The sequence below is a fragment of the Chiloscyllium punctatum genome, chromosome 2 (assembly GCF_047496795.1).
Source record: "Chiloscyllium punctatum isolate Juve2018m chromosome 2, sChiPun1.3, whole genome shotgun sequence".
Taxonomy (NCBI): domain Eukaryota; kingdom Metazoa; phylum Chordata; class Chondrichthyes; order Orectolobiformes; family Hemiscylliidae; genus Chiloscyllium; species Chiloscyllium punctatum.
In genome coordinates, this window is record NC_092740.1 from 155970710 (window position 1) to 155995557 (window position 24848).

The 24848-nt window shown below is 43.0% G+C and overlaps 1 protein-coding gene across 7 annotated transcripts in view; it reads right to left on the reverse strand.

Annotated features, from left to right (window-relative positions):
- Positions 1 to 24848, reverse strand: part of dock8 (dedicator of cytokinesis 8) — a 273640-nt gene that overhangs the window by 158946 nt on the left and 89846 nt on the right. For all 7 annotated transcript variants that reach the window (XM_072590904.1, XM_072590857.1, XM_072590877.1 and 4 more), the window contains 6 exons: positions 14109 to 14284; positions 8063 to 8134; positions 6304 to 6424; positions 5806 to 6018; positions 4236 to 4321; positions 977 to 1043 (listed from right to left, as the gene is read on the reverse strand). In XM_072590904.1, the coding sequence (XP_072447005.1) occupies positions 977 to 1043; positions 4236 to 4321; positions 5806 to 6018; positions 6304 to 6424; positions 8063 to 8134; positions 14109 to 14284 (735 nt within the window). The remainder of the gene's footprint in view (positions 1 to 976; positions 1044 to 4235; positions 4322 to 5805; positions 6019 to 6303; positions 6425 to 8062; positions 8135 to 14108; positions 14285 to 24848) is intronic.

Consider the following 24848-nt stretch of genomic DNA (forward strand, 5'->3'; position numbering starts at 1 on the left):
GATGTTTCCACCAGTCGGAGATGAGGACAGCTTCAGAGTAAAGGGACAACTCTGAGATGAGGAAGAATTTCTTCAACTAGAGGGTGGTTAATCTGTGGAGGCCAAGTCTTTGAGCGTATTTAAGACTGAGCTAGATAGCTTCTTGATTGGTAAAGGGGTCAAAGGTTATGGGGAGAAAGCAGGAGAATGGGGTGGAGAAACACATCAGCCATGATTGAATGGCAGAGCAGACTCGATGGGCTGAATGGTCTAATTCTGCTCCGTTATTTTATGGTCTTCAGCTTTATGGCACAAGTATCACATTTTGTTTGATAACGTTATCACAAAGTGGTTGGAATGTTGAATATAATTTTTAAAAATAAATCTTACATGAAACATGTGCATCACTGTCTAGAATATCATCTACTGAACATTGCTAATTGGCTTTAAGAAGGTTATGGTAAGTTGTCTTCTTGAACTACTGCAGTCAGTGTGGTAAAAGGCATATCCATAGTGCAGTTAGGGAGGAAGGTCCAAAATTTTGATCCAGCAAAATAAGGCAAGATAAAAAAGGATATTCCAGTGTCTACAGGAGCTTATATTGCATCTGACCACAGACATGTGTAAATACTTCTTTTAGTGAGACTTTATTTAGTAAATCAAAGATTAAAAAAAACTAAATACAACCATTGCTTATTCATAAACTAGGCAAGATGTTTTTAGACGTGGGTTGTTCAGCGTTTACTAGTTCTGTGTTTTTCTTCAGTTTTTAGTTCAATTTCAGTTTCACTACAAATAAAACTGGAATTATTTTGTTCATAAATAAATAGTTTTTAAATTAAGAATGTTTGCATATTGATACTGGGGACATTAATGGAAAGATGGAACAATTAGTATTTTTACATTCGAAAGGTCAGATTATGCTACAGCATACAGATTACAAATGATACAGTATTCAAATAACCTTTATAAATAGTGTTTACATCTTCAAAATTACCTTTTTCTTCTCTTTTAAATCATACAAGGCTAAACTGGCAAAGAGTGGTTCCACTTCAATTTCAAACCTGTCAGGGAAAGGACAAGAGTATAAGTGAGAAATTTACAAGAAACATGTTTTCACGAGTTTCAAACCAGCTGTGTTTAAGAAACATTCCTTCTACTTGTTATAACAAAACCTGATTATAACACCAACCTGCATTAAACCAAATAAAATACCATGAACTTCTGCAGCTGTTTCTTTTAAGTAGAGTTCATTTTTGAATAGTTAAAGTACATTTTGCATTCACTAATTTAATTAAACAATCTTCTCAAATTCATATATGTCTAACTGCAACAATAATAATAATTGTTTATCTGAACTTGCAAATTATTTAGGGATACTAAATGAATACCACAATAAACCTGAAAAGAATGTGTCATAATGTTGGACACTATGGTAGATGGTCTTAATCATTGACAAAATAACATCAATAATACCAAAGGAGCACCATGTAAATATGCTAATATTTAAACCATGATACCATTCGTTAGTTAATAAATTTAAAAAATATTGCAAATCAACAGCAAGTCAAGCAGAGGGCAAAATTTTATTGCTTTTTTTTCAGCTAATTCCGAGTGGCGTTGAGTTCATTTGGAGGGATTTCCATTCTGAGGTCTGAGAATGGGGGGGCTGCTGTATCTTGAGGGGTGCTGCGGCATTATCCTTACTCTGAGCTGGTGCTCCTCAGGCTCTGCAGAACCCCTGTTGCTGCTCCTGGCTCTGTTTCTAGTCCTGGTCCTCCTAGATCTGTCCTCACCTTCTTAGGAAGGCAATGACAGTGACCAAGCAGCTGGGCGCAGGCTCTCGGTGCAAATGACCAACACTGCCAACGGATGGAATGATTGAGTTTCTTCAATCACAGAAGAGTGATCAGTGATGTAGTGTGCAGCCTGAGGGCTGAGCATATTTCTCTCCAGGGAGAGATGCTCCACCCTGAGAATGAGGGAAATGCCTCCATCCTCGCCCACCCCACACACTCAGCCTGTGCTGTAACATGGAGAAGGGGCTGTACTAGCTGCGTGACCACCTCATCATCATGGTCTTACAGTCTCTGCAGGCCTCGGAGCCTCCTCCCATCCCAGTTCCACGTTGCACTCTCAGCTTCTTGGCATTCATTAGAAACCCAGCCTGTACCCCTCCACCACTTTTGGTGGTGATGTCTGGACTGCCCGACATACCCCTCCCCCATACCCTACCCTGAATGATCGAGGGATGGAGCCTCAGTTCTAGATTTCCTCAGATCTCCGACTGCCCTCGGTGAGCAAACCCCCCTCCCCCCTTTCAGAGCAAGTTGTGGGTCCGACGACTGATGTCAAATGTTTTACTGATGTTGACAGAAAGCTGAATAATAATAAGTTGAGTTGGGGCATTAATAAGGCCGTTATTAATAACCCCCTTTCCCTGATAACTCTCTCCTGCCTGGAAAGAAAATCATTACACTGTGTGTGAAAAGTATCAGCACTGGAGTGAGATTCTCCTGCCATCAAGACAGGTCTTGCTAGATTTCTCAAATTAAACAAAGATTGTTAGAAGATTTGTAGCTCGGGTGCTCGTTGTTGTGGTTCTGTTCGCCGAGCTGGGAATTTGTCTTGCAAACGTTTCGTCCCCTGTCTAGGTGACATCCTCAGTGCTTGGGAGCCTCCTGTGAAGCTCTTCTGTGATGTTTTCTCCGGTATTTATAGTGGCCTGTCTCTGCCGCTTCCGGTTGTCAGTTCGAGCTGTCCGCTGTAGTGGCCGGTATATTGGCTCCAGGTCGATGTGTTTGTTGATAGACTCTGTGGATGAGTGCCATGCCTCTAGGAATTCCCTGGCTGTTCTCTGTTTGGCTTGTCCTATAATGGTAGTGTTGTCCCAGTCGAATTCATGTTGCTTGTCGTCTGTGTGTGTGGCTACATCACCACCAAAAGTGGTGGAGGGGTACAGGCTGGGTTTCTAATGAATGCCAAGAAGCTGAGAGTGCAACGTGGAACTGGAATGGGAGGAGGCTCCAAGGCCTGCAGAGACTGTAAGATTATGAAAGCAACCACCCCAACACACACAAACGAAGTTGCATCAGGACACTATTCAAAAGGGCCACAACACACTGCAGCACACCAGAACTACAAAAAGATGAAGAGGAACACCTATACAAAGTATTCGCCAAAAACGGATACCCTCGCAATTTCACCAACAGATGCCTAAGGGAGAGACAACGGACCGAGGACATGCCGCAACTCAAAGGAATAGCCACACTACCATTCATCAGGAGCATTTCTGAACTGACAGCCAGACTATTGCGACCACTAGGACTCATAACAGCACACAAACCAACAGCCACGCTCAGACAACAACTCACCAGAACAAAGGACCCGATACCCAACATGAGCAAAACTAATGTAGTGTACAATATCCCATGCAAGGACTGCACAAAACACTACATCGGACAAACAGGAAGACAGCTAACGATCCGTATACACGAACACCAACTAGCCACAAAACGACACGACCAGCTATCCTTAGTAGCCACACACACAGACGACAAGCAACATGAATTCGACTGGGACAACACTACCATTATAGGGCAAGCCAAACAGAGAACAGCCAGGGAATTCCTAGAGGCATGGCACTCATCCACAGAGTCTATCAACAAACACATCGACCAATATACCAGCCACTGCAGCGGACAGCTCGAACTGACAACCGGAAGCGGCAGAGACAGTCCACTATAAATACCGGAGAAAAGAGCACAGAAACGCTTCATAGGAGGCTGCCAAGCACTGAGGATGTCACCTAGACAGGGGACGAAACGTTTGCAAGACAAATTCCCAGCTCGGCGAACAGAACCACAACAAACATTAAACAAAGAATTGTGGATGCTGGAAATCAGAAACTGCTGGGTAAACTCAGCAGGTCTGGCAGCATCTGTGGAGAGAAATCAAAGTTAACACTTTGTTCAGCAACCCTTCTTCAGCTGTTAAGTACATACAGACAGCTGTTCTCACTGTCTCTGTACTTATCTCACAGCATTCCAGCATCTATAGTACTGTGCAAAATTTTCATTAATTTGCCTTTTGTTCCTACCATTAACTTGTACCAAAGAATTCCTCCAAATAACCCTGAATGTTTTCTGGAATGAGAACATTACTTTTATAACACTACAGTCATATTTTGCAAATCAGATAGATTTATAGCGAGCACACTAAAATATTTCATGTGAATGATAGAATGTGAACATTACTTTAAAGTGTGGCACTTTACATGGATCCTGTGGCCAATGTGCTCCTTTGGACAGTCAGGAATTGGCCGAATCTCCACAGCATCCTCCTAGCAACAGGAAAGAAGATGTCAAAAGCATGTTACATCAATTGCAATGAATTACTGTGTCCTCTAATGTTATCATGTGTCTAACTGAATTAAAATCATAGTACCCATGAACATTGTTCACAGATCAATTATAGGATTAGATTAGATTAGATTCCCAACAGTGTGGAAACAGGCCCTTCAGCCCAACAAGTCCACACTGACCCTCCAAACAGCAACCGACCCAGACCCATTCCCCTACGTTTACCCCTGACTAATGCACCTAACACTACGGGCAATTTAGCATGGCCAATTCACCTGACCTGCACATCTTTGGACTGTGGGAGGAAACTGGAGCACCCAAAGGAAACCCACGCAGACACTGGGAGAATGTGCAAACTCCCAGTTGCCCAAGGTGGGCAATAAGTTGAGTTGGGGTGGGACAGTTGCCCAAGGCAGGAATTGAACCCGGGTCCCTGGCACTGTGAGGCAGCAGTGCTAACCACTGAGCCACTGTGCCGCCCATAAAGAAGTACAATTGTTGATTAAAATGGTTACTACTTTCTTGAAAGAGAATTCTGAAATCTTCACAAAACAACTTTCTTTGATTTGCTAAAGAGAGAGTTTGTTTGCGTTGTATTCAACTGAAATAAGGAACAGAGTGTAAAAGTAATGTTACACCTTCACAAGTCATTGGTCAAACCATATCTGGAGTATTGTATTCAGTTCTGGATACCTCATGTAAGAAAGGATTTTAAAAAGCGTGCAGAGGAGATTTACTAGAATGATACCAGGAATGAGGGAATTTAGATACAAGGAAAGATTAGAGAGACTGGGATTATTCTTCTTCGAGCAGAGAAGATTAAGAGGTGACCTTATTGAAGTGTTCAAAATTATGTAGGAAGTCACATAACAGGTTATAATCCAACAGGTTTATTTGAAATCACAAGCTTTCAGAGTGCTGCCCCTTTGTCAGGTGAAGTTACCTGATGAAGAAGCAGCGCTCCGAAAGCTTGCGATTTCAAATAAACCTGTTGGATTATAGCCTGGTGTCATGTGAGTTTTGAGTTTGTCCACTCCAGGCCAACATTGGCACCTCCACTGCAAAACTATGACCATTTCTGACAGGGTAAAAAAGATATTCTGTATCCAGTAGTTGGTATGTCAGTAACTTGGGGTCACAATATCAAGATTGTCAGCAAGAGAGCTCGGCGTGAGATGGGGAGAAACCTCCTTACTCAGAGAGTTGTTAGGATTTGCATTGTGGTGCCTGGGAGAGGGGTGCAGGCAGATTCTGCAGGTGGTTGCAAAATTTAGCTGGAGATTTATTCAAAAGGGATGAATTTCGAAGGCTCTGGAAGTAGGGCTGGAGAGTGGGACTAGTTGGGTTCCTCTTTCAGGAGCTGGTACAGACACAATGGGTTAAATGACCTCCTTCTGCACTGTTCAATGACAAACATTGACTATCATTTTAGTGTTGTTTAAATAAAGTATAAAATATTTATAACCTCATCTATTGGTGGATAGAGTGCAAATAATTCCATATGCCTGTTGGCTCTGCGTGTTTCTTCATTTTGTTTATCGAGTCCCTCTGGAGTGATGGGCTGAAGTATATTTTCTAAACGGGTATCTGGCTGCAAGCTGCGAAGGTCAAAGTCACAGGATGTCAACGTTGCCCTCCCTGGCTGATCACACAGAACCAGATGAGGTCTTGCATCATCCTGTAGAAAAAGGCACGACTGATTATCAGGCCACGGAAAGACACACAGACATATAATTGGCCTGGTTACCAAATCTGAAGTGTTATTTCCAGCTTGCATTAACACAAATTCCATCTGTTTAAGCTGCTCCCACACTAAATGCAGTCTGACAGCAGTATGTTTAAACTAAGTTAATTGAAGTACAAAGTTGTGACTGTCCTTTAAATCAGGATAATCACACTCCCAAGAGAAATCCTGAGAGTACAAAAAACAAGGACTGTTGCAATGAAATATTTGTGCATTTACCTCTTGACTGACTGTGTTGCCACTTTCTTCAGATTCAAACAACTGCTTTGGAAGAGTCTTGTACAGATCCCTCCTCGATTCAAGTCTGTTTGAACTCAGAGCCCCAATTTCTCCTTGGTTCCTGAACAACCAGGGTTACAGTTAACATCAACTTTTACCAACATTAGTGATTAAAGAGTCAATAATATTTCAAATGCTCCTGATTAACATTCATAACGCTTCCCACTTAAGGCTCAAAATTATTTTGTGAGATATTAGCAGCTATTTAACAAGAGAAAAGATGTGAGGACTTGCCAGATCTATGCAACTCATTTTGATGGAAGTCCAACAGAAGTAGGGCAAATGCAGCTGTGAACGAACCCCCTCAGGTTGTGAATTTAGTTTATGGGACTCAGGGATCACTTACACCAAATAAAACCATCAGTATAAGAGGGGACAGGGACTGGGGACTGAGGTCCCTTAGTTAGGAGTGACCTTTCAGTCCTCATTAGGTATGGATAGTGTAAAAACATCGACCTGGCTGTGTGCCAAATGGTGGAAATGGGGAATACAAGGGGGTTGTGAATAGAACAGCACCTAGAGAAAACGTCAGAAAGAAACTATTAAAAAATTTCCCTGTCTGTAGGGAACCATTGAGATGAATGTGCTTCAGGCACACAGCTGAACAACACCAACCCCTCGATGCGTTTCTAATTCTAACTCTCCGACCCCACTCTGCCATCATCACCATGTGATCATTCATGCACTCGTATCTATGGTTGGTGGGTGCTTCATTCAGATAGAGATCTTCAAGGGCTCATGCACTTCTCCTACTGCCTCCACATTACTCTTGGTGTTACTAGCTTGGGAAGTCCTGGTTGGGAATATTTTGGCACTTAATCCACAAACAGCACCTCATCTCCCTACAACCAGGAGTACTTGCATGCTTTTGAGCAATGTCAGGTTGAGTGTTTTGTTGTCTTGTTGATCTTTTCATGCGTTTCTAAATTTTTTCCAATAGTTTTACTGTGTTTCAGGACACAGTCAGAGACTTAGGGCCAGACCATTCAGAGAGATGTTAGGAAGCACTTCCACACACACAGGGTGGTGGGTGTTTGCAACTTGCTTCCACAAACAGCATTTGATGCTAGATAAATTGTTAATTTAAAATTTGAGAGAGATATTTTTTGTTAAGCAAAGGTACTAAGGGATATAGGCCAAAGGCAGGTATATGGAGTTAGGCCACAGATCTCACTGAATGTGGGTTGAATAAGGTACTCCTGTTCCTGTTTTCCATGTATGTTTATGTTAAAGTATTAAAGATACTGGAAATCTAAGTTCAAACAGAACATGGTGGAAAGGTTCATCTTATTCTCAGATATAGAGTATTGACTGGTTCACATATAAGAATCAAAAGTGTGGTGCTGGAAAAGCACAGCCAGTCAGGCAGCATCCAAGAAGCAGGAGAGCCAATGCTTTGAGCATCAGCTCTTCATCAGGAATGACTCCAAGGAGTCGACTCTCCTGCTCCTCGGATGCTGCCTGACCTGCTGTGCTTTTCCAGCACCACACTGTTAACTCTGATCTCCAGCATCTGCAGTCCTCACTTTCTCCTGGTTCACAAAATAATGCAATTTCAAAACTCAAGCAAGTTAATATTTCACATATTATCAAACAATTGTAACAATTCCAAGTGAGTTATGATTAACGTTACAATTTTCCAGTCAAAGGTTTCTGTTTTATTTCATTACAGCCAGTCAGTGCAGAATGGTCAAATTACCTTCTATTGACAATGAGCCAATCCTGAGTGTAGGTCTGGACACAGTCTCGTACAAGTGGATCTAAACCAACTCTGGAAATTAAAAGATATGGTTAGTTCTAAGAAACTTTTCCAATTACACCTGATCTTACATGATATCAATAAAACAAATTAAAACAAATGAAAAGAAAATGCTACAGCACAAATGACTCTTGAATTTATCAGAAGAGAAAGTTTTCTCTCGATCTATTTATAATGTGTCAGTTTGACTTCGTTCTCTTTTCTCTAAATTAAAGTGTTGTGATCAAAAAATCCTGTCGAAAGCCTTCAGGACACAACTTAGACTCACAGTTGAGTACAACACTGAAAGATTCGGCACTGTCAGATAGTTTTGAGTGCTATCACTAGGAAACTGGGAAAACAGATGCGTTCGCCGGGATGGATATTAAAGCAAAAAAAAATTAATTGCTTCTGAAATATCTTAGAGAAAGTAGCACCATATCACCCTTGCACCATCGTTATGCTGAAGCAGTTATCCCTCCACCCATCACAGTAACTCTGCACCTTTGGCTGAACGCTCTAATTTTCCTGTTTTCACGGTGTTGTAGTGAGTAAATTATTGCTGTCATTTCTTGCAACTTCTATTAGGTTCTCCTAAATGTTTTGACTTGGAATTTCCTTTCACTTCTCCTCTGCCAGTAATTTTACAGTTTCTACTGAGCTAACCATCGAACTAACAGCAGCAAAGTGGGAGGCAGCTGTGTAGTGTTCATCATTGAATAAATAATCCAGAGGCTAATGCCTCAGACACGTGTTTAAACGCCACCCTGACAATTGTTGGAATTCAGACAATTAATTGATAGAATCTGGAATGAAAAGCTGGTTTCAGTTAAGAGCACTTTCTTCTTTTTTAATTCATGCGATGTGAGCTTTGCTGACTCAATCAGTATTTACTGTCCATCCCTAGTTGCCCTTGAGAAGGTAGGGTGAGCTGCCTTACTGAACTGCTACAGTCAATTTGGTATCGATAGATATACAATGCTGTTTAGGTAGGAACATCCAGGATTTGACACAACACTGAAGGAACAGTGATATACTTCCAGTTGGGATGGTGATTGGCTTCGGGAGAACCTTGCATATGGTGGTGTTCTCATGAATCTGTTGCCCTTGTCCTTCCAGATATCAATGCTTTGAAAAAAACTCAGAGGAGATTTGGTGAATTTCTGCTGTACGCAGACATAGAACAGAGAATAGTACAGCACAGGGACCAGCCCTTCGGCCTACAAGACGGAGCCGAACGTGACACTAAATTAAACTAATTCCTTCTGTCTGCCCTTGGTCCATATCCCTCCATTCCTTGCCATATGCTTAGCTGAAAGTCCCTTAAATGCCCGGATTGTATCAGCCTCCACCACCCCCCTGGCAGCATGTTCCAGACTCCTACTGCTCATGATGTAAAAAAAAACCTGGCCCTCACATCTCCTCTGAACTTTCCTCCTCTCACATTAAATGCATGCTCTGTTGTACTAGACATTTCAACCCTGGGAATAAGATTCTGACCATCAACTCTATCTGAGCATTTCATAATTTTATAGACTTCTATCAAGTCTCCCCTCAGTGTCCACCGCTCAAGAGAAAACAACCAGAGTTGTTCTAGCCTCTCCTTATCGTTCATACCCTCTAATCCAAGCAGCATCCTGGTAAGCTTCTTCTGCACCCTATCCAAAACCTCCACATCCTTCCTGTAATGTGGTGACCAGAATTGAGCACAATACTCTAAGTGTGGCCTAACCAAAGTCTTATAAAGCTGCAACATGACATTGTTACTCTTGTACTCAATTCCCTGACCAATAAAGGCTAGCATGTCTTATGGCTTCTTTACTGCCCTATCTGCTTGAGTCACTACTTTCAAGGAGCTGTGGACTTGAACTCCAAGATCCCTCCGTACACCAATGCTGTTCAGAGTTCTGCCATTAATTGTACACTTTTCTTTAACATTTAATCTCCCAAAGTGCAGCACATTACCCAGATTAAATCCCATCTGCCATTTTTCCTACCATTGCTGCAACTGATCTATATGCTGCCACATTCATCTAAACACAGAAACAAGGAAGACAGCAACAGGAAGAGGCCGTTTGGCCCTTCAAGCTTGCTCCACCATTCATCACGATCATAGCTGATTGTCCAACTCAACTGCCTAAACCTGCTTTCTCTCCATAATCTTTGATCCCATTCACCCCAAAGCTGCCTTTTGTTGTTTTGGTATCAACTCCTTTATTTGGTAATGAATTCCCCAGGCTCCCCACTCTCTGGGGGAAGAAATGTCTCCTCATCCCCGTCCTAAATGGTCCTCCCTGAATCCTCAGACCGTGATCCCTGGCTCGGGACACACCCACCATTGGGAACATCCTCCCTGCATTACCCTGCCCAGTCCTGTTAGAATTTTATAAGGCTCTATGAATTCCTCCCTCATTTGTGTGAACTCCAGTGAAAACAATCCTAACCTAGTCAATCTCTCCTCATACGTCAGCCCACCCATCCCCAGAATCAGCCTGGGAAATCTTCACTGCACTCCCTCGAGAGCAAGAGCATCCTTCCTCAGTAAAGGAGACCAAAACTGCACAAAAAAAAAATCTAGGTATGGCTTCACCACGGCCCTGTATAACTGCAACAACACCCCTGCTCCTGTACTCGAACCCTCTCACAATGAAAGCCAAACATACCATTCGCCTTCTTTATCACCTGCTGCACCTGCATGTTTATCTTCAGTGCCTGGTTCACAAGGACACCCAGATACTGCTGCACACTCCCCTCTCCCAATGTACAGCCATTCAGGTAGGAATCTGCCATCTTGTTTTTGCTTCCAAAGTGAGTAACCTCACATTTACCCAAATGATCCTGCCAATGATTTGCCCTCTCACTGAACCTGTCCAGATCATGCTGAAGGATCTCAGCATCCACATCACAGTTCACGCTCCAACCCAACTTGGGATCATCTGCAAATTTTGAGATGTTATATTTTTCCCTCATTCAAATCATTAAGATATATTGTGAATAGCTCGGGTCCCAGCACTGATCCCTGTGACACCCCACTAGTCACTGCCTGCCAATTTCAAAGGACCCATTAATTCCTACAGTCTGTTTCCTCTCTGCCAACCAGTTTCCTATCCATCTCAATACACTGCCCCAAATCCCATGCACTTTAATGTTGCACAATAATCTCTTTTGCGGGACTCTGTCAAATGCTTTCTGAAAGATCAAATATACCACATCGACTGGCTCCCCCTCGTCAACTCCACTAGTTACATCTTCATAGAATTCCAATAGATGTGCCAAGCATGATTTCACCTTCATAAATCCATGCTGACTCTGTCTGATCCTGCCACTTCTTTCTAAATGGTGCGGTATAAAGTCCATGATGACAGATTCAGGAATTTCCCCATTGCTGATGTTAGACTTAGTCTATAACTCCTTAGTTTCTCTCTACCTTCCTTTTTAAATATTGAGGTAACATTAGCTACCCTCCAATCTGCAGGCACTCTTCCAAAGTCTATAGAATCCTGGAAGATGCCCCTTCGAGCCTGCTCCACCATTCAATAAGATCATGGCTGGTTTTCTCATGGACTCAGCTCCACTTACCCACCCTCTCACCGTATCCCTTAAGTCCTTTATTTTACAAAAACAAAACCTACCTTCGGTTTAAAAGTGCTTACTGAAGCAGCGTCAACTACTTCCTGGGACTAGGAATTCCAAAGATTAACAACATAGATTATCTCAGCGTATAATGGGACCTTGTTCAGAGCTTGAGATAAGGAGTTACAGATGGAGCTTAATTTAGATAAATGTGAGGTGTTACATTTTTGAAAAGCAAATTGGGGCAGAACTTGTACACCTAATGATAAGGCCCTGGGGAGTGTTGCTGAACAAAGAGAGCTTAGGGTGCAGGTTTATAGTTCCTTGAAAGTAGTGTCGCAGGCAGACACTGTGATGAAGAATGTATTTGGCACACTTGCCTTCATCGGTCAGTCCATCAAATACAGTAGTTGGGATATCATGTTGCGCTCTACAGAACATTGGTGAAGACAGATTTAGAATACTGTTTTTATTTCTGGCCTCCCTGCTGTAGGAAGGATATTGTGAAACTTGAAAGGATTCAGGAAAGATTTACAAGAATGTTAAAAAAGCAAATTACTGCGGATGCTGGAAAACTTGAAATCAAAAGAGAAAATGCTGGAAAATCTCAGCAAAAAATGTTGAAAAATGTGGTGCTGGAAAAACACAGCAGGCCAGGCAGCATCCGAGGAGCAGGAGAATTGACATTTCGGGCATAAGCCCTTCTTCAGGAATGAGGCTGGTGTGCCAAGTGGGCTGAGATAAAAGGTAGGGGGGAGGGAATTTGGGGAAGGGGCGCTGGGAATACGATAGGTGGAAGGAGGTGAGGGTGAGGGTGATAGGCCGGAGAGGGGGTGGGGGTGGAGAGGTCAGGAAGAAGATTGCAGGTCAAGAGGGCGGTGCTGAATCCAGGGGTTGGGACTGAGATAAGGTGGGGGGAGGGGAAATGAGAAAGCTGGAGAAATCTGCATTCATCCCTTGTGGTTGGAGGGTTTCTAGGCAGAAGATGAGGCGCTCTTCCTCCAGGAGTGGTGTGGCCAGGGTCTGGCGATGGAGGAGGCCAAGGACCTGCACGTCCTTGGTGGAGTGGGAGGGGGAGTTGAAGTGTTGAGCCACAGGGTGGTTGGGTTGGTTGGTCCGGGTGTCCCAGAGGTGTTCTCTGAAACGTTCCGCAAGTAGGCGGCCTGTCTCCCCAACGTATAGGAGGCCACATCATGTGCAGGTGAATTTCTGACGGATATGGAAGGATCCCTTGGGGCCTTAGAGGGAAGTGACCGTTCTATTGACCAGCCATTAGAGACATCATGACATACCACCATTTTGGGAGTTCATGTTTACACCGCAAAGAAGTGCATAACTTGCGCCCACACCTCCCCCCTCACCTCCCTCCAAGGCCCCATTGGATCCTTCTATATCCGTTGCAAATTCACCTGCACCTCCACACACATCATTTACTGTATCCGCTGCACCCAATGTGGTTTCCTCTACACTGGGGAGACAGGCCGCCTACTTGCAGAACATTTCAGGGAACACCTCTGGGACTGCGCCACCACCAAAACTCTCAGCAGGTCTGGCAGCATCTGTAAGGAGAGAAAAGAGCTGACGTTTCGAGTCTAACTGACTCTTTGACCCAAAGCTTTGACAAAGGTTCAGTTAGACTCAAAACGTCAGCTCTTTTCTCTCCTGACAGATGCTGCCAGACCTGCTGAGATTTTCCAGCATTTTCTCTTTTGGTTTACAAGAATGTTGCCAGGGTTGGAGGGTTTGAACTATAGGGAGACGCTGAATAGGCTGGGGCTATTTTCCCTGGAGGATTAGAGGCTGAGGGGTGACCGTACAGAGGTTTATAAAATAATGAGGGGCATAGACGGGGTGAATAGCCAAGGGTTCTTTCCTGAGTAGGGAGTCAAGACTAGAGGACAGAGGTTTAAGGTGAGAGGGGAAGGATTTAATAGGGACCAAAGTGGCAACGTTTTCATGGAGAGAGATGTGCATTTATAGAATGAGTTGCCAGAGGAAGTGGCATCTGGATGGGTATATGAATAAAAAAGGATTTTGAGGGATATGGGCCAAGTGCTGGCAATGGGACTTGATCAGTTAGGATGTCAGTATGGATGAGTTGGACCGAAGGGTCTGTTTCCGTGCTGTACCTCTCTCTGACTTTTATCTAAACTTCTCAGGATTTAGGGCACCTGTACTAAATTGCCTCTTAACCTTCTTGGCCCTAACAAGAACAAACTCAGCTTTTCTAGAATCTCCACATAACTAAAGCCACTTCTCTATGATGCCATTCTCATAAACTTTGTCTGTCTAAAATCTGAAATGTCATTCTATTGACCAGCCTTTACAACATCAGAGACATCATGACATACCACCATTTTGGGAGTTCATGTTTGGCAAATATTTGTGAACATATTTCCTAAATTAGAGCAAGAGTGGTACATATCTGTATTACCCTTCTTCAGGGACTGAAGGGTGCACCGTTCTGCATTCTCTTGGAATAAATGTAATTTCCAGGTCATCGTCAGGGAAGTCCCCCAGGTCTTGCTGAAGGTCAGGATCTATAATGTTGATCTGTGACATCACAAACTCCTCAAAATCCAGTGGTACCACAGGGTCATAAAATGGAGGCTGCGTAAGCAGAAAGAGAGCTGTGGGTTATCACATGAAGAAACAAATACACATGATTTATCCAATAAGTAAAGAGGGGCCCACTGAAAGCTAATCTTTTGCCCTTGCTGCCAAGCTGCCCCTCTCCTGTACTACCTCAGACAGTCACACAAAGAGGGTGCTTTAAAATAAATACAGTACTGTACAACTGTTTTACCTATACATGCTATTCTGGAGTCAAGAACAAAAACAGACAGGACAGATTGCAAACCTAACTGGGCAGGAAGAGAGGTAAACTGGAGCACAATATAGATTACTTAAAATCACGTCTTTTAAAGTTCACTCCTAAGCACGCTGTGAATTCCCTGGATCGACAAAAAAGGCTGCAGATGCTGGAATCCAAAGTAAACAGGCAGGAGGTTGGAAGAGCTCAGAAAGTCGGGCAGCATCAGGAGGTGCAGAAGTCGACATTTCGGGTATAACCCTTCTTGATGTCCCAGTCCTTCTTCAGTCCTGAAGATGGATTACACCCAAAACGCTGACCTCTGCACCTCCTGATGCTGCCCGACTTGCTGCGCTCTTCCAGCCTCCTGCCTGTCTACTTTGGATTCCCTGGGGGCCAGTAATGCAACTCAGCCATAGAACTGCTTTGTCTGTTTGACAGTATCAGTCACACTGAATTAGAGAATTTAACTTCAGGGTGTTTGTAAGTTTCCAGTTAATTAAAATTTTTGTACAGCATTAACAACAAAGTCTTGAAAGGTTTGTGCTGCAGTAACACCTTTGAAATAAATGTGCAAAATTAAAACCAAGAAAGAAATTTGGGATAAATGCCCTTGAATTCTGTCCACCAATGGAAGTTGTGCAAATAATTTTTATTTTGCAGTTGATTTTCAGCTGAGCATTAATGTGAACAGTAATAACTTCACCACATTAAAGCTGAAACTAATTTTATTGCTAAAGTGTTCCTGTAAGTACACATGACACATCCAGGAAGTGTCCCACATATAAACGATTTTTAGTATGTAACTGTTGGTTGGATGATCAAAAATTGTTTTCTGATTTAGTAATCTCTTTTCCTACGTTACAACAAGTGACGACATTTCAAGTGTTCTTCATTAACTATCAAGAACTTGAAGATGTTTGGTAGCTATGAACAGTACCCTACAAACGCATGTCTTATTTTGGTGGCTAGGTCACTTAAAACTAAATGAAAGAGAAACAAATAAATTTAATGACTAAAAGCAAAAATGCTGTAGATGCTGAAAATCTGAAATATAAACAGAAAATTCAGAAGAGGGAACAAAGAGGGAACATTAGGAGAGTCACATTTGACTCAAAACCTTCACCTTACTTCTCTCTCAACTGAACATTACAATTCGTATAAATAAGATTGAAGCGGTAGCTTTCCTCATAATACTCTACATTAGTATTGTAAAACGCTTTTGGAACAATTGGCACCACAAAGCTTAGACATTCACTGAATCCCTACAGTGTGGAAGCAAGCCATTCAGCCCATCAAGTTTACACCAACCCTCTGAACAGCATCTCACTCGGACCCAATCCCTGTCCATGTAACTCCACATTTCCCACAGCTAATCCATCTAGCCTGTACATCTTTGGACTGTGGGAGGTCACCAGAGCACCCAGAGAAAACCCACACAGACATGGTGAGAACGCGTAAACTCCACATAGACTGTAGCCCAAGGCTGGAGTCAAACCTGGGTCCCCGTGCTGTGAGGCAGCAGTGCTAACCACTGAGCCACCGTCTAGAGATAAATACCTGAATATGAATGAAAGACTTCACAACATAGAAAACAAAAGAAAAGATTAAAATACATGGATATTTGTATTATACATGGATATCCATGAATGGATAATTTTGCTAATTTCAAGCTAAGTTATATTTTGAATTTGAAAATAATTCTGGAAAAAAGTATCATGTGTTTTAATCTTTCACTATTAACAATTTGACGTAAGACCATTTTTTTTTAAAAGGTGAGATAGCTCAAGATGCACCAGTTTGAATGATTTCAACAGAATTTTATAAGTCTTCCATCAAGAGCATAAAGGTAGAATTTATCAACTTAACGACGAGTTCTGGCGAGTCTACATGAAAAGGATTGTTAGAGTAGAAAAAAGTGGGAACACTTGCTAAAATATGTGCTTTTGTGACGTAAACCATTCTAAAGCAAGGTAGAGCTTAAGAGTATATCTTAAAGTAAAGGAGCACTGCAAAGGAAAATAAAGTGAGACATTAATTCCTTAGGTGAGTTTCCACCTCTGCCAATTCAGCATTGATATGAACCTTCAAATGAACATCAACACATTGCTAAAATAACACACAGAGCTGCAGATGCTGAAGACCTGAAACAAAGGCAGAAATTGCTGGAGAAACTCAGGAGCTCTGGCAGCAATAAATAGAGAAAAAGTAGAGTTAATAGTTTGAGTCCAGTGTCCTTTGTTCAGAACACATCTCTGTTACCGCCATCCTTTTGTGGGTCTTAGATGATGGTACATGCCAGCCTCCTGATGATGTCACTATTTCCCTCTCTCATCAGCTAGCGTCCCTCAGGTGTGAGACCTCATGTATGCTGCCAGGGGTGAAGGCACAGTGACATGGAGTCAGGATGGAGTTATCCTGCCAACCCTCAACACTAACTTTAAGTTAAGAATGAAGTTAAAGGGAAAGTTAGAACAAGAGAAGTCAAGAAAGACAATGGAATCAACGGAGCAGAAAACTCAAAAAAGGATCGTGCCGTAAGGTCAAGTGAAATAGAGATTGATGGGAAGGGTGAGGGCAGTAACAAATTAAAATATTATATATGAATGCACAAAGCATTAGAAATAAGGTGGATGAGCTTGAGGCTCATTTGGAAATTGGCAGTTACGATGTTGTGGGGATAACTGAAACATGGCTTCAAGTAGACAGGGCCTGGGAAATGAATATTCAAGGCTATACATGCTATCGTAAGGACAGACTGACGGGCAGAGGGGATGGGGTGGCCCTGTTGGTAACGTATGATATTCAGCCCTTGCGCGGGGGGACCTAGAATCAGGGGATGTAGAGTCAGTATGGATAGAGCTGAGAAATTCTAAGGGCAGAAAGACCCTCATGGGAGTTATCTACAGGCCCCCAAACAGTAGTATGGATGGAGGGTGTAAGTTGAATCAGGAGCTGAAATTGGCCTGTCGCAAAGATATTACTACAGTTGTTATGGGGGATTTCAACATGCAGGTAGACTGGGAGAATCAGGATGGTACTGGACCCCAAGAAAGGGAGTTTGTGGAGTGCCTCCGAGATGGATTCTTAGAACAGCTGGTGCTGGAGCCTACCAGGGAGAAAGCAATTCTGGATCTGGTGTTGTGCAACGAATCAGATTTGATCAAGGACCTCGAAGTGAAGGAGCCATTAGGAGGTAGTGACCATAATACAATAAGCTTTAATCTGCAATTTGAATGGGAGAGAGTAGAATTGGTAGTGACAATATTTCAGTTGAATAAAGGGAACTATGGAGCTATGAGGGAGGAGCTGGCCAAAGTTCAATGGTGCAATACCTTAGCAGGGATGACAGTGGGGGAACAATAGCAGATATTTCTGTGTATAATGCAGAAGATGCAGGATCAGTTCATTCCAAAAAGGAAGAAAGATCCTATGAGGAGGCATGGGTGGCCGTGGCTGACGAGGGAAGTTAAGAAACATATAAAGTCAAAAGAGAAAAAGTATAACATAGCAAAGATGAGTGGGAAAACGGAGGACTGGGAAGCTTTTAAAGAACAACAGAGGATTACTAAGAAGGAAATACGCAGAGAAAAAATGAGGTATGAAGGTAAACTGGCCAAAAATATAAAGGAGGATAGTCAAAGTTTTTTTAGGTATGTGAATGGGAAAAAAATGCTTAAGACTAAAATTGGGCCGTTGAAGACAGAAATAGGGGAATATATTACAGGGAACAAAGAAATGGCAGAGGAGTTGAATTGGTACTTCAGATCTGTGTTCACTGAGGAAGACACAAGCAATCTCCCTGAGGTAACAGTGGCTGAAGGACCTGAACTGAAGGGAATTTATATTTGCCAGGAGTTGGTGTTGGAGAGACTGTTAGGTCTGAAGGTTGATAAGTCCCCGGGGCCTGATGGTCTACATCCCAGGGTAGTGAAGGAGGTGGCTCGAGAAATCGTGGATGTGTTGGTGATGATTTTCCAATGTTCTATAGATTCAGGATCAGTTCCTGTGGATTGGAGGGTGGCTAATGTTGTCCCACTTTTTAAGAAAGGAGGGAGAGAGAAAGCAGGAAATTATAGACCAGTTAGTCTGACCTCAGTGGTGAGAAAAATGCTGGAGTCAATTACAAAGGACGAAATTACGACACATCTGGATAGCAGTAACAGGATAGGTCAGAGTCAGCATGGATTTATGAAGGGGAAGTCATGCTTGACTAATCTTCTGGAATTTTTTGAGGATGTAACTCTGAAGATGGACAAGGGAGATCCAGTGGATGTAGTGTACCTGGACTTTCAGAAAGCTTTTGATAAAGTCCCACACAGGAGGTTAGTGAGCAAAATTAGGGCACATGGTATTAGGAGCAAGATACTGACATTGATTGAAAATTGGTTGACTGACAGGAAACAAAGAGTGGTGATAAACAGCTCCCTTTCGGAATGGCAGGTGGTGACCAGTGGGGTACCACAGGGATCAGAGCTGGGGCCGCAGCTTTTTACAATATACATTAATAATACAGATGATGGCATTAAAAGTAATGTTAGCAAATTTGCTGATGACAAAAAGCTGGGTGACAGGGTGATATGTGAGGAGGATGTTAGGAGAATACAGGGTGACTTGGACTGGCTAGGTGAGTGGACAGATGCATGGCAGATGCAGTTTAATGTGGATAAATGTATGGTTATCCACTTTGGTGGCAAGAACAGGAAGGCAGATTACTACCTAAATGGAGTCAAGTTAGGTAAAGGGGTAGTACAACGCGACCTAGGTGTTCTTGTATATCAGTCAATGAAAGCAAGCATGCAGGTACAGCAGGCAGTGAAGAAAGCTAATAGCATGCTGGCCTTCATAACAAGAGGGATTGAGTATAGAAGCAAAGAGGTCCTTCTGCAGCTGTACAGGGCCTTGGTGAGACCGCACCTGGAATATTGTACACAGTTTTGGTCCCAAATTTGAGGAAAGACATTCTGGCTATTGAGGGAGTGCAGCGTATGTTCACGAGGTCAATTCCCAGAATGGCGGGATTATCTTACGCTGAAAGATTGGAGCAACTGGGCTTGTATACACTTGAGTTTAGAAGGCTGAGAGGGGATCTGATTGAGATTATTAAAGGATTGGACACTCTGGAGGCAGGATGAGTGAGTTCAGAACCAGAGGACAAAGTTTAAAAATAAGGGGTAGGCCACTTAGAACAGAGTTGAGGAGAAACTTCTTCACCCAGAGATTGGTGGGTGTATGGAATGCTAGACCCAGAAGGCTGTGGAGGCCAAGTCTCTGGATACTTTCAAGAAAGAGTTGGATAAAGTTCTTAAGGATAGTGGAATCAAGGGTTATGGGGATAAGGCAGGAACTGGATACTGATTGAGGATGATCAGCCATGAATGAATGGATGGACCATCATTCTAATGAGACAGATTCAGAACACATCTAGTTCTTCGAAAACTGTGTATCCAAGAGGTACTGCGGCCCATCAACAGCAGGAGCAGAATTTTATTCAATCACAATCTGAATTTCATGGTGTTTCCCCCTCCCTTCCATTAGCATCAATAGTGCAAAGAAGAGAGCAAGGGAGAATACCAGCAACAACACCAAGCACAATAAGAAAGCAAGGTCACCTTGCTGAAAGGACTGCTTGCATGTTAAATTGAGAAAAGTTGAATGAGATAGGACAGAGCTCAGTGCTCCCATAAACAATGGATCAGATCTAAACCCTGCACTCCTGCCACACTCTGTCTTGAATGGTGCTGAACAATTAAACATTTAAGTTCAGTCGAAGCTCCATAAATGTCGCCAAACTCAATGATGAGCGAGTTGAGCACATCAAACATCACTAACATGCCTGAAGCTTTTATAACAAACTTCAGACAAAGGTGTTGAATAGAGGATCCATCTCAGCTTCCTTCTGAGTTCTCCGATGTTGCATAGGTTTGTCTTTAGCCCATATTGAATCGCTGCACATGATATCAACAAAAAGCCGTAGGTAAAGAAAACTGCAAAAGCTATGAGCCCTGACAAAATCTCAGTTGTATAACTGAAGACTAGTGCTCCAAAATGATATATCATTTCAATTGCATGATACTGTAATCCTTTACTATAAATTCTGTGCCTTATGATCCTGCTCCAAATGTTACCTGATGAAGGAGCAGCACTTTAAAAGCTAGTGCTTCCAAATAAACCTGTTGGACTATAACATGGTTGTTGTCTGATCTTTAACTTGCTCCAGAATTAGACTGGCCTTCAGCCAAGTCATTTCAGCACAGCTAGGGTACTGACATCCACCCAACAATGTGGAAAACTGCACATATATGTCTTCTCACAAAAACACTTAGGACTGTGTGAAGGAGGAATTTCTTCACTCAAAAGGACAGTGAGTTGTTAGAATTCTGTACCCCAGAGGGCTATGGAGACTGTGTCATTGAGAATATTCAAGACAGAGTTTAATAGATTTCTAGATATTAAAGAAATCAAGAAGCATGAGGATAGTGAGTGAAATCGTATTGAAATAAAAGATCATCCTTTGGCTGATGGGGATAGCAAGTGGAAGGGTTGAATAGTCTAGTCTTGTTCCTATTTCCCAAGTTCCTAAATGCAATCTAATGAACACTGCTCCGTCAGCCTGCTCTCAACCATCAGCTGGTACTGATACACCTTCTCCATCGATTGGCCATGAGAAATGCAGGAAATGGGGGGGGAGGGGGGACGCTCTTTGGAGGGTCGATGAGGGCTGAATGGACTGCTTCCATACTGTATGGATTCTATTACTCTATGAGAACATAAAGTATTCTTCCAGACAAATATTTAAATAATGTTGTCTAGCTGCAGCCTTTATATGGCTTCCAGTAGAAATTACGCCTTAGTTGTTGAGTTTCATGGTCCTATTAAATGTTGAATTGTATCTGACTTTTCTTCTTCTGCTCGAGTCTTTCACTAAATTTTTCTTAAATTTGCTTGTTTTTAACAAATAAATTCTGAGGCCTTCCCTTCTTGACTCTAAATTTCTTTTTCTGGTCCTAACCTTGCTCCTTGCAATTGTATGTTATGGACCCTCAGGTGGATGTTTGTTTTAAGAGATGTGAACTCTCTTTTACACCTACTTGCCTCACTCCTTGCTTTCTGCACCATTTTCCACCACGTTTCTCATCACGATGTTTCATTTTACCTTTGCAGCCTTCAGCTACTCTTTACAGAACTTCCTCTGCTAGGGTCTCTAGATTTCTAAATGTGGTGGATTTCTCTCTCTTTTCCACCCTATAATCTTGCTCCAGCACTTTCAGCTCCAGCAACATTCTAATGAAGATTTGCCTTCAGAATTTTTTCCTGCAGCATCAGAGGCCGGTGGGGTGACATTATAGAGGTTTATAAAATCATGAGGGCCATGGATCAAGGGTAGTGGAATCCAAAACTGGAGGGCACAGGTTTAAGATGAAAGGGGAAAGATTTAAAAAGGACATGAGGAATAACTTTTTCACGCAAGGGTGGTGCGTACATGGAGCGAACTGTCAGGGGAGGTGATAGAGGCTGGTACAATTGCAGCATTTAAACGACATCTGGATGGGGACACGAATAGGAAGGCGTTCAGTGGGATTTGGGCCAAGTGCTGACAAATAGGACTAGATTAATTTAGGATGTCTGATTGGCAAGGACAAGTTGGACTGAAGGGTCTGTTTCCCTGCTGTATGTCTCTATGACTGAATACTCAGCATGGCAGTTCCCTGTATTTATGGTTGCTGCTATCTCTCTGGTGGTGATCATGTTTCAGCTGCTCACTGTGTCTTCGTACAGAGACAGTGCCTTAAAGCATTAAAGTCAATTGCTGGAAATTTATTTCCTTCTCCTGACAATGAGGGTCAGATCTGCATCACTGCAACTATGTTTGTCTTTACCCAGATGACCATTACTGGAACTGTGCTGTAATTGCTACCTGGTGTGGGTCAGGGCTGTGGATGTAGCTCACTGTTTCCTGATGAAGGGCTTTTGCCCGAAACGTCGATTTCGAGGCTGCTTGGATGCTGCCTAAACTGCTGTGCTCTTCCAGCACCACTAATCCAGGATGTAGCTCACTGTCAATCTTCCTTTGTCTTGGCGCTATCTGCAGACTGGTATGGGAGGATACACCCAACATTGAGTAACAACACATGCGAACCTGCTCTTAGATAACAAGAGGTTTATTGCACAATAGTAATAAACACAACTATATTTGGTCAGGTGTAATCACTGGGACCTCAGGGAGTAGCTACAGATGCACTTGACCCTCCTGAAAACTAAAGTCTAATTCCTGACCTCCACTTGCTTGCATGTGACATCAGTCAAATGGATGGAGTTAATGTTACAGGAGCATTAAACTTTATACTTTATATAAGACACGAGTCCAAATAACTGTGGCACTCTCTGCTCAAAACAACAACCACTTGCATTTATATAGCACCGTAAATGACTGAAGACATTTCATAAGTGTGCTTCAAAACAAAATTGACAGCGAGCCACATAAGAAAGCATTGGGCCAAAGGTCCAACTGCTTCATGAGAAACATGCATTTTAGGAGAGATCGTACAGGAGAGAGAAAAGCAGAGAGATATAGGCGAGACATTCCAGAGATTAGGAGCTAGCAAGCTGAAGGCATGGCCACCAAACTGGATATGCACAAGGGGCCAGATCTGGAGAAGGACAAAAATCTGGGCAGGGACATTAGGGGAGAAGATGGTGGTTCACTTGAATCACAGCTTTCACATCCCATTTCCTGGTTTCTCAACCAGTCTAGGAGTGTGTTGACAAGTGCACTCTAGGAATGAAAGCTATTCATTCCATCAGGAGTCAGAATGGCCCCAAGAAACCCTGTCTGTGAAGGTCAAAAATGGAAGGAAGTCAGAGGAGGGCTGCCCCTCTGCTTTTTGCCTCATTCCTTGGGTTCTGCTGGTGATGGTGGTAGAGCAGACCGGGGCGATTATGGTGAGACAGGCACAATGGGTTGGAGATAGCAACAGTACAGGAGAGGTCGTGTCAGAGGGCACAGACACTGTTCAGCTGGAAGTAATTGCCAAACCTTGGAAATTATCCTAGAAACAGGAACTCCTGGAGTTACACTGGGAGTGCATACCCTTGGAGAGAGTTGAGAAGTCTATCTCCTTCATCAGTGTCATGATATCTTATGCACTTGCACTGATATCCATCTTCACGGGAAGAAATTACTTGGAAAGTCAGACAGGGCAGTGCACTGCGTGTATGATATCACAAATCTACGGCCCCCATACTCTGCCTGTCACTTTATACAGGTGCAGCAAAGCGCTACCTTGATGGCTCCATATACTCCCCAGCTCTTGTACTCACATTATAATGGGCCCTATTTGTTATGTTAAGGCACAGTTAACAGGGAGCAGCATCCTGCTTTTATAGTTCAGCCACTCTTGTGACAGGAAATCAAATTTAAGTTGAATGCTTGAGTCAGAATAACACTGATCCTCCCTCCCATTCCCAATTGCTTTGCACATATCTCTGAGCCTATGTCGAAACATACGCTAGATGGTATTCAATTACAATGGGAAGAGATATCAGAGCATTCATGATGATTGCAAGTCATTTGAATATCGACAAACAAGCCTGTACAGAAGCCAAACTTATTAGAGATGCAAGACAGATTTATAGCATTTCGTTCAATGTATGCCAAGGGTGTGGCGCTGGAAAAACACAGCAGGTCAGACAGCATCTGAGGAGCAGGAGAATTGACGTTTCGGGCATAAGGTCTTCATCAGGAATAAGGCTTGTGGGCCGGGAGGCTGTGAGATAAATGTGAGGCGGGGGGTGGGGGGTGGAGAAGGGAAGGTAGCTGAGAATGCGAAAGGTAGATGAAGGTGAGGGAGAAGGTGATAGGTCAGAGATGGAGCAGATCAATGGGAAAGGTGATGGACAGGTCAGGAGGGTGGTCCTGAGGTGGATAATGAGAGTGGGATAATGGGACTGGGATAATGAGAGTGGAGGAGAAATGAGAAAACTGGTGAAGTTGATCCTGTGTGGTTGCAGGATCCCAAGGAAGATGAGGCGTTTTTTTCTCCAGTCAGTCATCGGGGGTAAGAGTTTGGCAATGGAGACGGTCCAGAACCTGCTTGTCCTTGGCAGAGTGAGAGGAGGAGTTGAAGTGATCAGCCACAGGGCCATGGGGTTGATTGGTGCAGGTGTCCCAGAGAAAGATGTTCTCTGAAACAATCTGCAAGTTGGTGTCCTGTCTCCCCAATGCAGAGGAGACCACATCAGGTGCAATGGATAGAGTAGATGACATGTGGATTGGAAGGAGAAGTTGTTGTCAACTTCTCAACATCTCCTTCCAATCCACTCACTCCCTCCAACCCAAAGGGGTAGCCATAGGCATCTGCA